Source organism: Dasypus novemcinctus, chromosome 8, assembly GCF_030445035.2.
Source record: "Dasypus novemcinctus isolate mDasNov1 chromosome 8, mDasNov1.1.hap2, whole genome shotgun sequence".
Lineage (NCBI taxonomy): Eukaryota > Metazoa > Chordata > Mammalia > Cingulata > Dasypodidae > Dasypus > Dasypus novemcinctus.
The window spans coordinates 107922409-107936273 of NC_080680.1; the positions used below are offsets into that span (position 1 = coordinate 107922409).

At 41.6% G+C, this 13865-nt stretch overlaps 2 protein-coding genes across 3 annotated transcripts in view; one reads left to right on the forward strand and one right to left on the reverse strand.

The window, feature by feature from the left end:
- The window catches only part of INIP (INTS3 and NABP interacting protein), a 44714-nt gene extending 35673 nt beyond the window's left edge, over nt 1-9041 (forward strand). For both annotated transcript variants that reach the window (XM_071217055.1, XM_012518088.4), the window contains 2 exons: nt 1955-2045; nt 4615-9041. In XM_071217055.1, coding sequence (XP_071073156.1) covers nt 1955-2045; nt 4615-4710 — 187 coding nt within the window. In that variant the 3' untranslated portion in view covers nt 4711-9041. The remainder of the gene's footprint in view (nt 1-1954; nt 2046-4614) is intronic.
- The window catches only part of SNX30 (sorting nexin family member 30), a 389251-nt gene that overhangs the window by 185979 nt on the left and 189407 nt on the right, over nt 1-13865 (reverse strand). The window lies entirely within an intron of this gene.

Below are 13865 nucleotides of genomic sequence, written 5' to 3' on the forward strand. Positions count from 1 at the left end.
ACACTGTCATGATTTGGGTGCTTATAAATCTCCCATCTGCTAGGTACCAAAATCAGAAATGTGAACTTTAATTATTTGTTATTCCCTATCTGCAAGCATTTATCATTTTTCTGTGATGATACTTTGAAATGTGTCTCAAATCTGCCCATTTTTCTCCATTGCTCCTGATGCTATTCTGGTCCATGGCCACTCCCAGTATGTGCCCCAATTACTATCAAGCTTCCTTTCTGAATTTTTCATAGTCTTGCTTCTCTTGAATATATTCATCAGCTGGGTCCTTTCATCTGGAAGTAACAGAAAATCAATAAAATTGGTACAAATATTAGGATATATGTTAACCAGGACTGTGAAGATAAAGTAGTTCTAGAACAGGTTAATTCAGTGGCACAGCAGTGTCAGCAGTGATCCAGGTTCCTCTTATGATCCAGGTTCCTCTTATCTTTCCTGTCTGCCTTCCTTCGTGGGTGAGCGGCTCACTCAAGGTCAAATTATGACTGCAGTAGCCAAGGCATCACTCCTTACTGAGCCACTATAGAGGCAGAGGCTGGAAAGGTTCCGATTGTATGTCCCTTTTGTAAGAATGAGGAAAATGTTCTCAGAAGCCTTTGGACTACCCATCAATTTCCATTGCTCTGATTACATACCTTTGTCTTGTCTAAACCAGCAACCAGCACCAGTCAAGGTTTACCTTCTGGGACTGGAGCTGGAGTTAGGGCTGAGCCTGAGTCTGGCCTGAAACATGGGACCACTGACCTTTAAAACAAATCTGGGTTCCATTACAAGGAAGAGAAGAGGTGAACAAATGTCGAGGAGGCAGCCAATATTGTCTGCTATAGCACTGCTCTTTCTGAACCATAGTGTGATATTTCTGATCATGTCACTCCCCTCCTTAAAACTCTTTGGCAGCCTCTTACTACTGTTAGGATAAGCTCTATACATCTTAATTTATTTCACAAGGCTCTTCTTATCTTGGTACCTACCTTCCTCCTCAGCCTCATTTCTTGCCCTCTCACTTCACCCCTCCCCAACCCAGACTTTCAGTCCTCCTGAAATCTAACTTTCGTTATGTCAATCTCTTCCACCCTGGGCCTTTTCACATGCTGTCCCTTCTGCCAGAAACATTCATTTCTTCAGTTTTCATCTTAAATCTAATTTTCACTAAGTTTTTCCTGAGCATTATCCTTCCAGCTGCATTAGATATGTTTATTAGTTCCCAGATAGTGTGTGTCATATTTTTTCATAATTGGATGTTTGCCTCTGAGCTTTGTCTTGCCTAATTTTATACCCCTAGTGTAAGCACAGAGCCACACACATAAAAGCTGCTCTGCAGTTTGGTGAATGAGTGCCTCTAACTTTGATTATTTATTCCTAATAGTTCAACCTGATTAGAACATGATTTTGATTATTTAAGTTTTAATTATTACACACACACATCAGAAGTGTGGCTTTCCTATTTATTAATATCGTGATTTGTTTTAATAATTTTCAAAAGTAATGTTAATGGGGTTCATGAGAGATGAGAGTCCCTCAAATCTGTTTTAAAGTAGGGGAATCATACATTATAAATGAAAAGAGAACACATGAACCCCCAGTAAATGGCAAAGGCTTTCTCTTTTTTTATTTTTAGGTACTGGGGCCAGGGTATGAACCCAGGACCTCATATGTGGGAAGCAGGACCTCAACCGCTTAAGCCATATCTGCTCCCCTTCCTACATTGTTGAGTCTGGTCTGAACTAAGCGAAGTGTGGCATTCCTTCCAAGGAGCAAACTGTGCCAAGTGGATTCCCAACGAAGGTCTTTATGTAAATTAGTGTAGATAGTGGGGGAAGGGAAAAGGACTTTTATTCTGGAAGATCATTTTTTATCCCTATAAAGAATCTGTAGTGAAAAATGTGCTTCAGAAGTAAGGAAGTCCCTGTCCTAAACAGCTGGGTAACTAAGATTCTCATTTTAGCATTGCGCTCTCCAGGCCAGCTCTTAATAAGGACTTCCGTGATCATGCTGAGCAGCAGCACATTGCAGCCCAACAGAAGGCAGCTCTGCAGGTGAGCAAAGTGAAACCAGCATTCTTTTGTATTTCAGTAGAGCAATATCAATAAAAATGTTCCACCCATAATTGTAGTGGTTTTGCTGATGTTCAGTCAGGGCACCAAGGATTTGAAGGACCAGCACAGCCATAATGAAAGTATCTTTTAAGGCATTGACATAGCCATGGTTGATTCGCTGCCGTACCTGCCAAGGAGTTGAATTGCTTGTGCATGAAAGAGTTTTAAGATATTTGGATGGACACAACAGTCTTCACAACTGAAGGTGGTGGTTTAGTAGTGTATGTTTTTTCAAATATGCCATATTATTATTATTTTTTTAAGATTTATTTTTATTTATTTAATTCCGCCCTCCTCCCCCGGTTGTCTGTTTTCTGTGTCTTTTTGCTGTGTCTTGTTTCTTTGTCCGCTTCTGTTGTCGCCAGCGGCACGGGAAGTGTGGGCGGCGCCATTCCTCGGCAGGCTGCTCCCTCCTTCGCGCTGGGCAGCTCTCCTTATGGGTGCACTCCTTGCGCGTAGGGCTCCCCTACGCGGGGGACACCCCTGTGTAGCACGGCACTCCTTGCGCGCATCAGCACTGCGCATGGGCCAGCTCCACACGGGTCAAGGAGGCCCGGGGCTTGAACTGCGCACCTCCCATGTGGTAGACGGACGCCCTAACCACTGGCCAAAGTCCGTTTCCCATGCCATATTATTACATCCATTGATAGCCTTACTGGTTTATTATTGTTTTTTGGATTTCTTTTATTGGTCAGCATGAGTGTTGTATAGGAAATGTTTAAAGATTATTACCACAGGATTAGGAATGTGATATTCCATCAATTTAAAACAATGTTTTTTCATAGTAATAAACAGTTTTCATATGACAATGATCTTAGATAATTAAGGATCCCTGAGGCCTTGGATAAGACATCATTTTTTTAATAGATGCAATTGAATGGCCTATGATTTTATTTTGTTTCACTACTTTATTTTTTAAATTATTTTATTTTTTAGGAGGTACCAGGGATTGAACCCAGGACTTCGTACATGGGAAGCAGTTGCTCAACCACTGAGCTACATCTACTCCCCAATGAGAGAGTAGTTTTTTACATTCGAGAGTTGGTTTTTACATTTGTTTGTTTTAGGAGGCACCGGGGATCAAAAACAGGACTTCGTATGTGGAAAGCAGGCACTCAACCACTACATCTGCTCCCTTTGCTTTTTTTTTCCTTCTCTTCCCCCCTCCTTCCATTGTCTGCTCTTTGTGTCCATTCACTGTGTGTTCTTCTGTGTCTGCTTGTATTCTCATTAGGCGGCTCCAGGAACCGATCCTGGGACCTTCTGGAGTGGGAGAGAGGCAATCATTCTCTTGCACCACCTCAGCTCCCTGGTCTGCTCTGTCTCTCATTATCTCTCCTCTGTGTCTCTTTTTGTTGCATCATCATGCCATGCCAGCACTCCAAGCGGGGCAGCACTCCTGCATGGGGCAGTACTCTGCTTGGGCCAGTACTTCGCGGGGACAGCTTGCCTTCACCAGGAGGCCCTGGGTATCGAACCCTGGACCTCTCATATGGTAGATGGGAGCCCAATTGCTTGAGCCACATCTGCTTCCCTACCTATGCTTTTATTTTTTTATTATTATTATTTTTTTAAAGATTTATTTATTTATTTAATTTCCCCCCCTCCCCTGGTTGTCTGTTCTTGGTGTCTATTTGCTGCGTCTTGTTTCTTTGTCCGCTTCTGTTGTTGTCTGTTGTTGTCAGCGGCACGGGAAGTGTGGGCGGCGCCATTCCTGGGCAGGCTGCTCTTTCTTTTCACGCTGGGCGGCTTTCCTCATGGGCGCACTCCTTGCGCGTGGGGCTCCCCCACGCGGGGGACACCCTTGTGTGGCACGGCACTCCTTGCGCGCATCAGCACTGCGCATGGCCAGCTCCACACGGGTCAAGGAGGCCCGGGATTTGAACCGCGGACCTCCCATATGGTAGACGGACGCCCTAACCACTGGGCCAAAGTCCGTTTCCCCCTCCCTATGCTTTTAAACCTTAGAATCTCAGGATTGGAAAGGAACTTAGAGATCATCCCTTCAGACAACCTAAACACAGTCCTCTTTTCTTTAGTGACAGAGGGAAATCACTAGTGGATTTCTGTTATTTACATGCCAGTGTTCTCTACAAAATTCTGGTATCATAATCGCTAGTACTCAGCTGGCTTTTCTCCCTACTCTTTCCAGTTACTGCCCCTCATTCTCAAGGTCCTGCTTTGTTGCTCAAAAGCATAGTACCATGGGATCTTTGTTACTCGTTTTCTCCAGTCCAAGGAACAAAGCAATTCATGTCTTGGACTCATTTATTGACTGAAGAGAATTATAGGGAGGCTGGTGGGGATGATAAAGGAGTACCTGGTACAACATGTTAATATGAATCCTTTATTATTGTCCATCTTCTGTGTATTTACACAAGAACTGATTTTTTCAATGAATTTGGTCTCAACCACTCACAGTAGATAAGTAATTTTAAGGCCTTGGTTGAAAAATTGTGACTTAATAGCCTAATTGACATTTCTTTTTTTTTTTTTTTAATCCTTCTAGCATGCTCATGCACATTCATCAGGATATTTCATAACCCAAGACTCTGCATTTGGGAATCTTATTCTTCCAGTTTTACCTCGCCTTGACCCAGAATGAAGGAAATATTTGTAAAGAAAGTGACTTTATAATATCAAATGCCAAAGCTACTATTATCCAGTGCTTATACAAACTGTGACTTTCAGAATTTTGATGAACCTTTATATTTTGGGCTCTTTTAAAAGAAAGGTACGTACAAATGAAAGTGTAAAGGAGGATAGGCAAGATAATGAGAGCTTTGGAAGTGGTATCATCTGAGGAATCTATTTGTTACCTGTGACTAACTCCTTTGTAATGCAGTTTGATTTTAATTCATTCTGCCCATGTCTACAATGGACTGTCAAGAACCATTTCTATAGCACTTAACTTAAACAAATGAGGGTGCCTTTTAAAAATGTGAACTGAAAGACTTAAATAAGTCACCCTTCATATTTGCTGTTTATAGGATTGATGTCAGTGCAACTTTTTGAGTATATCCTGAAATATTCTTTGTGAATTCATAGGTAGTTCCTCTATTATCAATTTTAAAAGAAAACCCAAGATTAGACTAAATCACCAACCAGACTTAAACAACAGTTTGTAAAAATATATCACTGTAAATGATTAAATACATTTAAAAACAATTATAAGAAATTCGGTGGTTTTAAAATTTGTATGTGCTCATATTGAGTGTTCCTATGTAAATGCTATGCCTATATGTTCTTATTGTCTGTTTGGGTTCTAATTTAAAAATTATTGTGCAAGTTGAACTCCTCTTTAATTACTTGAAGTAGGAAGTAGTTAAGCACGTTTCTCAGTAAGAACCAGATTCTGGGATGATTATTTAAATATGCCAATTCTGTACCCTACCCTTATGCTACAGAATTAGAACTTCTGATTCAAAATAAGGTATGAAAGCCATGGACTAGAGAATTCTTGAACATGTCTTGTGCAAAATTTTCATGATATATTTATAAAATAATTGATTTGTAGATATCAGAAACTTAGAGGTCATTTAGCCAAAATCTACATTTTTCTCTCTTAATAGGATTGAAATTATATTTTACATTACATCCTAGAGTATTTTGTAAATTTTTTATAGCTGACCTCATCTTGGCCTTCAGTTCCCATCATCTCTGGTGGTGGGACAAAATTTAAACTTAAAACTTTCAGTTTCGGTCAGTAATCAGTCCAAGTTCAACTCCCTTTTCAAAAAGTTTTCTTTCCCCTTCCTTCCCTAGATATTTGCACCAAATATAGCCCCATCTTACCCAAACTAATGGAAGTAGGGGTGGACAATTCTAGACTTGGCTATGTCATTCCAGTTCTTTGTCTCTGGGAATTTGATCTGATGCCCTGCGTTTGGATGAGTTGGCAACTGTCCCCATTGTGATGGTCACCATTAAAGCATATGTGAATCACTGCTGAGGGCTTCCCAGGGCGTAGTGGGGGGTGTCTCTGGCCCCTGTCCTTTCTCAAGCCCACCTAGCTATTCTTTGGACCTCCTCATAGTGACCCTCCACCATTTTCTTTCTTTAATTTTACTAAGTTTCTGTTCTTTGTGATTCACAGCAGGTAGCATGGTTCTATATCTACAATAATCTCTCCCACATCCCGGTGTTAGGTGCATGGCATCCCCATGATCTGGAAAATCTGTAAAATTTTTTGGCTCTCCCTTTGTACCAGAGATGAAGCCTATATTTTTCCTTTTTCTTTTATGGAATGTTTACAGTATCTTATTGTAAATTTGGGTTATTTGGTCATAGGTGATATTATACAATACAATACACATATATTTTATTGTACAGTATTTCTGAGTTTCTAAACATTTTCTATGTCTGTGGCTTCTACAAAACTTCCAAAAAATTCCCATTTAATTTCTTATGCTGACCTGTCATATATTGAAACTGTCATGGGAAAAGTCATGATGTTGAAGGGATAACTGTACTAATATTTGGGAGATAAGTTTGGATTGTATAGTTTTTACATAATTGCCTTTTGTAATCCAGGTGCAGAGAACTTTTTTCCCCAGTGGTAATCTTTTCCAGTCTCAGCCTTTTAAATACATGTTGCCTAAATCCTACAATCCTGGTTAGTCTGCTCTGTTCCCAGAGTGAAGCACTCCTTCCTTCCTTCCCCCATTCTCTGAGTTACTTCACTTCAATTCTATATGTATTCATTAATAGGCAGTCTGTAAAGCACTGAGCTTTGGGGGACAGAAAGGTGAAGGAGGCAGTCTCTGCCCTTATGGATGTCACAGGAGAGAGGAGCCCCAACCAGTTATTCTAAAGCATACTAGAAGGCAGCTAGTAGCCCGAGAGAGGCCTCTGGGATCGGTAGTGTTCTGGATACACCTAGAAGCTTTAATATGATTTTATCTGGCAAGGGAAGGAAGACCTGCTCCAGGCAAAGGTCACTATTTTATAATCAAGAAAAATGGGAACTAAAACACTTAATAAGGCTGCAGAGGGTAATGGAAAGGGCAGAGGGGACTCCAGTCAGGAGCCTCGAGGTGAAATCTCCCTGGGATTGTGTGTGAACTTGGATGACTCACTTAACCTCTTTTCATGTCACTCCATTTGTAAAAGAGATTAATCTACCTGCTTCACAAATTGTCCAGACCAGTATTTTTCATATTGCAGGTCTCACCCTATTAGTAGTTGAGAAGCCAATTTAATGGTTTAATGGAGTGCGACCAGCATTTTATTGGAAAAATAAAAGAATAGAAACCATCAGAATGCATTGCAGGTAATAAGTTTTGTTTCATGAATCTTCTCTTTCTGTGCGTTTATAAGTATATATATATATGTTTTAATTTTTGTTTGTTCCACTCATATGCAAGGTTTTTTAGGACAGGGATTTTTCTGTTTCTTTTCCTTCCTTCCTTACTTCCTCCCTCCCTTTCTTCCTCCTTCCTCACAGCTGTATTCTGCTTAGAGTAATGTTTGGTATTCAGTACATAAATATTCACTGACTGTATATACATGACCTGTGTCATGATGTAACCTGCATTTTTTTTTTTACTGTGAGTCATGGCAAAAAGTTTTGAAAGCCACTGTTAAGCAATATAACAATATAGTTAACTGATTTTGAAAAATGGTCAAGTGCTTTGTAATTATGAGATAGAGTAGTATGATTCTGGCATAAGAAATGTACTGACACAAAAATTTCAAAGGCAGATTTTTTCCTGAACAATCTATGAGTTGTCTCATTAAGTTGTCTCAGTTCTTGGCTTCACTTTGGTAATAGAAACTAAGCCTTTATATGTATTTTGTGTGTGTGTGTGTGTGTGTGGTGCCCAGGACCTTGTATGTGGGAGGTCAGCACTCGACCACTGAGCCGCACAGGCTCCCCTGAGTTGTTTTTTCATTTGTTTTGCTTGTTGTTGTTGTTGTTGTTTTAGGAGGCACTAGGGACTGAACCCGGGACCTCTCATGTGAGAAGCAGGCACTCAACTGCTTGAGCCACAATCATTCCCTTGTATGATTTTAAGATCCACTGAGGTAAGGGATTTGATGAATATGGTTATAGTGAGAATACAGGAGTAAAGAGGGCATATGAATTCACTGATACAATTCACAAACAAGACAAGTTTCATTCCAGCAGCATTAAACGCAAACAATATTTACTAGGTACTTTCCTTATTCACCGCTGCACAGTGACTGATACACAGTAGACACGCCAGTTATTTTTTTGAATGAGCAAATAATGTGGACTATGAGGAGGAAGAGAACAGTCTCGGTTCTCAAGAACCTAATAGTCTAGAGTGGGTGAGACCAGCAGACTAATACCGACTGTGACCTGATGAGAGAACAAGCACGTGGGCCTGTAAGGATCAGTGAAGGCTACATCAGAGAACAAGCATTTGAACTTGGCTTTTAAGATGAGAAAATGTCATCCAGTAAAGACATTAATATTCAAAGCAAAGGGGAAGGCTGAACAGAGGCAGGAAGGAGAGCAGGAGTAGGGACCACTATGAAGCAACCAGAAGTTCAGTTTGGCTGGAGCATGGATTTGTATGGGGATAATTATAAATGAGGCTAAAGGTAGGCTGGACTCATCTTCTGGTGGGTCTGGAATTCTGGAGTGAAGCAGACACCTTAGCTGGGAACCACTGAATGTTTGAGCAGAGGCCAGGACAAGAGGGGAACCAATTCTGCCCTCATCAGCTCCTGGGAAAGGGAGACTTCCAATCCACCAAAAGAATATTCTCATCATTTCTGTTGCAGATTCACAGAGGGGGTGTTACATTTATATCCACCTCTCACTCTAGCCCCACCTCCCTCTTTTTTCTCCTTCATTAATTTCTTGTAACCTTCCCCCACATTCCTTGGGCCTCAGCTTCCTTGCCTACCTGTTTTCTCTCCAGCTTTCTTATCTCTACCTCTGTCAACCTTAAAAGAAAAAGAAAAGGCATCTTCACACAGTATTTCACTGAATCTTTACAACAGCAATGAGGTAGTGAAGTAGATATTTTTAGTAATCTACTCAGCATTAACTCTTCTTTCTCCCTTCCTAACAATTCTCAGATTTTTATTGGGCCTGTGCCTTCCCCAATACAGCTGATGTGTTTTAGGGGAAGCTGACTGCCCCAGCAACAGGAGTGGGCCTTAGATGCTCCAAGCCAATCATGTTAATTCCCTTTTGCCACAGTGATTGGATCATTATTAACTCATGCCTAATCCAGGCACCACTTGGATTTCCTTGGTTCAGGATTGGACACATTACCCACATTCAACCCCATAGAGTTTTGCTGGGGCTTATAGAAAAGATGCATTTTTACCTTTCTGAGAATACTACAAAAAGGGGCTCTTTCACTTTATAGACGTGTAAAAAGAAACAAAGTCCCAAGTGGTGTTGGCAGCCATCTTGTGATGAAGCCAGTCTTTGGATAAAGCTACCACCATAAAAGGTCAAGGAGAGAGATATAAAGAAACTGGGTCCCTGACGACATTGTCAGGCTGCTCGATCAAACTACTTCTAAAGTGCTACTCTTCCTCTGGAATTTTCAGTTATGGGAAGTAACAAATCCTCAGTATTGTTTAAACTTGCTTAAAGTAGGTTTTCTGTCACTTTCACATAAATAACCCTAATTTAAGGCATACTACTTTGCTAACTAACTTGGCCACACAGCTTGGAAGGGGGAAACCAGAACTCTAAAACCCTCATCTTTTCCTCATGACCCACCATGCACCTCCACTCCCTACTTAGGCCATCCTTAGACTTCACCAAAGTCAGATGCGTGTGCGTGCCTTAACCCTTCTGTGACTCATCCTTCCCTGATGATTTCCTACTTGATCTCAGGACTTCCTATGGATCAATCACCAGAATATATCTATGAATTGTCAGTATTTCCCCAGTGCCCCTTTTGACCCCTCACCGACAGCAGCTTTCCCCTGCTGGCTCCAGGTCTCTGTCTCTCGAGGGTGGTAGCTCCTGGTTCACATCCTGGCTCTGGGTTCAGCTCGTTTCTGGCTCACCACTCCTACTTCCAGAATATTGTTTGAACTTCATTTTCAAATTCACTTCTCCTAACCTACACTCCAATGTTTAGAAAATAGAATGACAAGTCAAATGTGGCAAAATGTTAAAAGATGGTATATCTGGATATCTGGGAGGGGGTGTATTTTGGAGTTCTCTGTATGGGTTTTATATTTTCATGCCTGTCCTATAAGTTTGAAATTATTTCAAAAAATTTTAAGCTTGAAAAAAACACACAATGGTTTTATGTGCCCTTTATTTGGAAAATCTGACTGGCAGGCTATTTATGCAATTTTTTTTTTCCCACTTCTTAAAAAGTTATCACCCACTTCCCAAAAAAATCCACACCCATCTCAGTGTTGTCACTGTCAAATACTGTGTTTGGGTACTCCCTCACATCCCTTAGGGATTGTGACTCACTCCTACTTCCCTGGCTTCCTCTACTCAGCACTACTGCTGTCATCCTGGGATGTCACGAGCCACGCTAACTTAAGCTGCCCAGTTCCCTTGGCTTCCAGGTCATCCTCTGCTCCAGAGGCTTGCCCACGTTATCATCATCACCCTGTGGCCTTTGCCCAAACATGGGATTGTATAGCTCTACCTTCTCCACAGCTTCTGTGTGTTGTTCCACAGCCACATACCCTAAAATTTCACAGGGTCAGTTACTTCCTTACTCACCACAAAATCATGCTTTGTGCTTACAGCTGTGCGTATGCTTGAAGACTCCCCAATGACCTGAAACCAAAGCCTGACACTGTCCCTTCACAACGAGAATATTATTTCTCCAGGACCTCTCACTCCTCCATCCAACCACCCTACCTGTATCTGACCATATCCTCTGCCCTTTTTCCCATTATGGTCACATACCTTTTGAAGATTGACCTCTGTATTTGTCTTCCCTTAATCTGCATACCATTCCAGGTACTGCCCTATTTTTCTGAACCCTTGTATAGCAAATTCCACAAGAGATCTGTCCCTATTTATTTTCCTCCTAGTCTCTCTGGAACCCACCCCAATAAAGCTATGTCTCCACAAATCCACTGAAATGATTTTTGTTAAAACCACCAGTGTCAGTCATTGCCACTCTGCCTAATCCAATTATCAATTTTCATCCTCCATCTCACGTGAATTCTCAGCCACATTTTATACAATTGATCACTCCCTCTTTTTTTTTTAAAGATATATTTATTTCCCCCTTCCCCTCCTCCCACCCTGCTGTTTTTGTTGTCTGTGTCCATTTGCTGTGTGATCTTCTGTATCTATTTCTCTTTTTTGTCTTCTCTTTGCATTTTCTCTTCTATGATTCACCAGGATTCAATCCTGGAGACCCCTGATGTGGAGAGAGGTTCCCTGTCCATTGTACCACCTCAGTTCCTGGTTTCTGCTGTGCTTCACCTTTACTCTTTCCTCGTCTCTCTTTTGTTGTGTCATCATCTTGCTGCGTGATTCACTTGCACAGGCACTGGCTCACTGTGTGGGCACTCGCATGGGCACTGGCTCACCACACGGGCACTCACACAGGCACTGGCTCACCGCGTGGGCACGCTTTCTCCTCTTTTTCACCAGGAGGCCCCAGGGATCAAACCCAGGTCCTCCCATATGGTAGGCAGAAGCTCTATTACCTGAGCCACATCCACTTCCCACTCCCTCTTTCTTGAAACGCTATTTTCACTTGGCTTCTGCAACACCACCCCCTCCTGGTTTCCTTCCTACCTTATTGGTTGTCCATCTCAGTCTCATTTGCTGGTTTCTCCTTCCAAGTGCAAATGTTGGAATGTTCTAGAGATCAGCCCTCCCCATCTCTTCTCCCTTTCCCTCTCTCTCTCTCCTCCCCTTGATTCATCCCCAGGGTAATCTTATCTAGCTCCATGGCTTCAAATATCTGCTATCTTCTGATTAGTTTCAAATTTATATCACCAGCCCTGACCTTTCCCTTTCTGATAGTCTCCAAAGATGTCTGCCATGGATTCCTCCCCTCCCTGTATGCATATGCCACTGTTTGCATCATAAGGTGAAACCTGTTCCTCCTCTCCTGAATATGTGCTGGCCTCTTGACTTATTTTGACCAACAGAACCTGACAGAGATGCTAGGTCAGTTCAGATATAGCCTTTAAGAGACTTGACAGCTTCTGCTCTTGTATTCTCTGGAGAGGCCAGTCACCATGTAAGGAGCCTGTCAATACTATGACCACCATGATGTCAGGAAGCCCAAACTAGTCACATGTCTGAAGGACTAGACCTGGGAGGGAAGCCATTTTGGACCTTCCTGCTTAGCCCAGCCACCAGCTGGATGCAGCCAAATGAGTGACCCAGCCAATGCCATGTGGAGCAGAACTGCTCAGCTGAGCCCAGTAAACCCCAGAGTTACAGGAAATAATAAATTGTTGCTGTTTTCAATCTCTTGAGTTTTGGAGTAGCTTATTACACAGGAGAAGGTAACTAAAACACCCCTGATCCATATCTATTGTCAACTGAGATCTCACTTGGAAGTCTAATAAGCATCCAAACCTGTTCATACTCTTGATGTCTTACCTTCTTGGCAGACTCTTTCCCCAGCATTCCCCATCTCAGTAAATGGCCATTTGCACAGCCATAAATTTAGGAGTCACTCTAGACTTTCCTTTATACCCTCTTCCAATTCTATCAGCTGTAGTCTCAGAATATATCCAGAATCCCGTGAATTCTTACCACCTCCACTGCTATCCTCTTGTTCCAAGCCACCACCATCATTTGCCCAGACTAAAGAGCAGGAGCCTCCTACTGGTTTTCCTCCTTCCACGCTTGTCCCTTGCTCTCCCTCCCACCCCACAGTAGAGAATATTCAAAATAGCAGCCAGAGCAATCCTTTATAAATGTAAGATCATGTCATTTTTCTTTGATAAGTTTCCATTTTATCAAGAGTAAAATTGTAAATATGCAAGATATTGTCAAGTGAGTTCAATTGCTAGAACAAAAAACTTAGCAGGAAACCAGCAATCAAAGCAAAGTTTTCTTTTCCTCCTCAGAGTTATTTAGCTTTTCTTTTGAGAGGTTGTTGACTTATTTAAAGTGGCCGATGATCAAAATGATAATTGGAATTTGAGCCAAAAGTTTATGTGCTTCCAATCAGTTGTAGAAAGAACAGTTCTTCTCCTACTATAAATAAGAGCCATTGGGTAGATATTTTTATGTGTGTGTTCTTTCCCCACTGATACATATTCCCAGTGTCTCAGAGGGTGCCTGGCACAGCAAATACTCAAATATTTTAATGAATAAATAAAGTCTGACTATCCAAAGAGAAAACTGACCGTTCTAAGATTCTTTGCCATCAGCAAGGAAATAGATACATACACATACACATGCAAAACTATGCCTATAATTTTAGGGGTTTGTGGACACTTTGAAGCCTAGTCATGAGCCCCAGGTTAAAACCTTTTGATCAAAAGGAATTTAGATGCTACCTCTTTGGGTACTTCTCAGATCCAGACTTCTGGAAATCTCAGTGCCACAGATGTTGTTACTATAGGGAATCCCTCATGAGGTCTGTTGCCCTGCAAATATAGTGAAGCTGGCAGCAATAGTTCTGTTAAGAAAACAGGAGTGTGTGCCAACAACTCTACAGTTCTTCATTACTAAGCCTATTAATTCAAGTTCTCTTAGGAAAACATCCAATAGTGAAAACAGCCTCTGAATAGTCACACACTGAGGCACACATCTCCATCCTGGGAGTTCGAGAATTGGGTTCTTCTCGAGTTTAGCCACTTTGTGAACCAAAT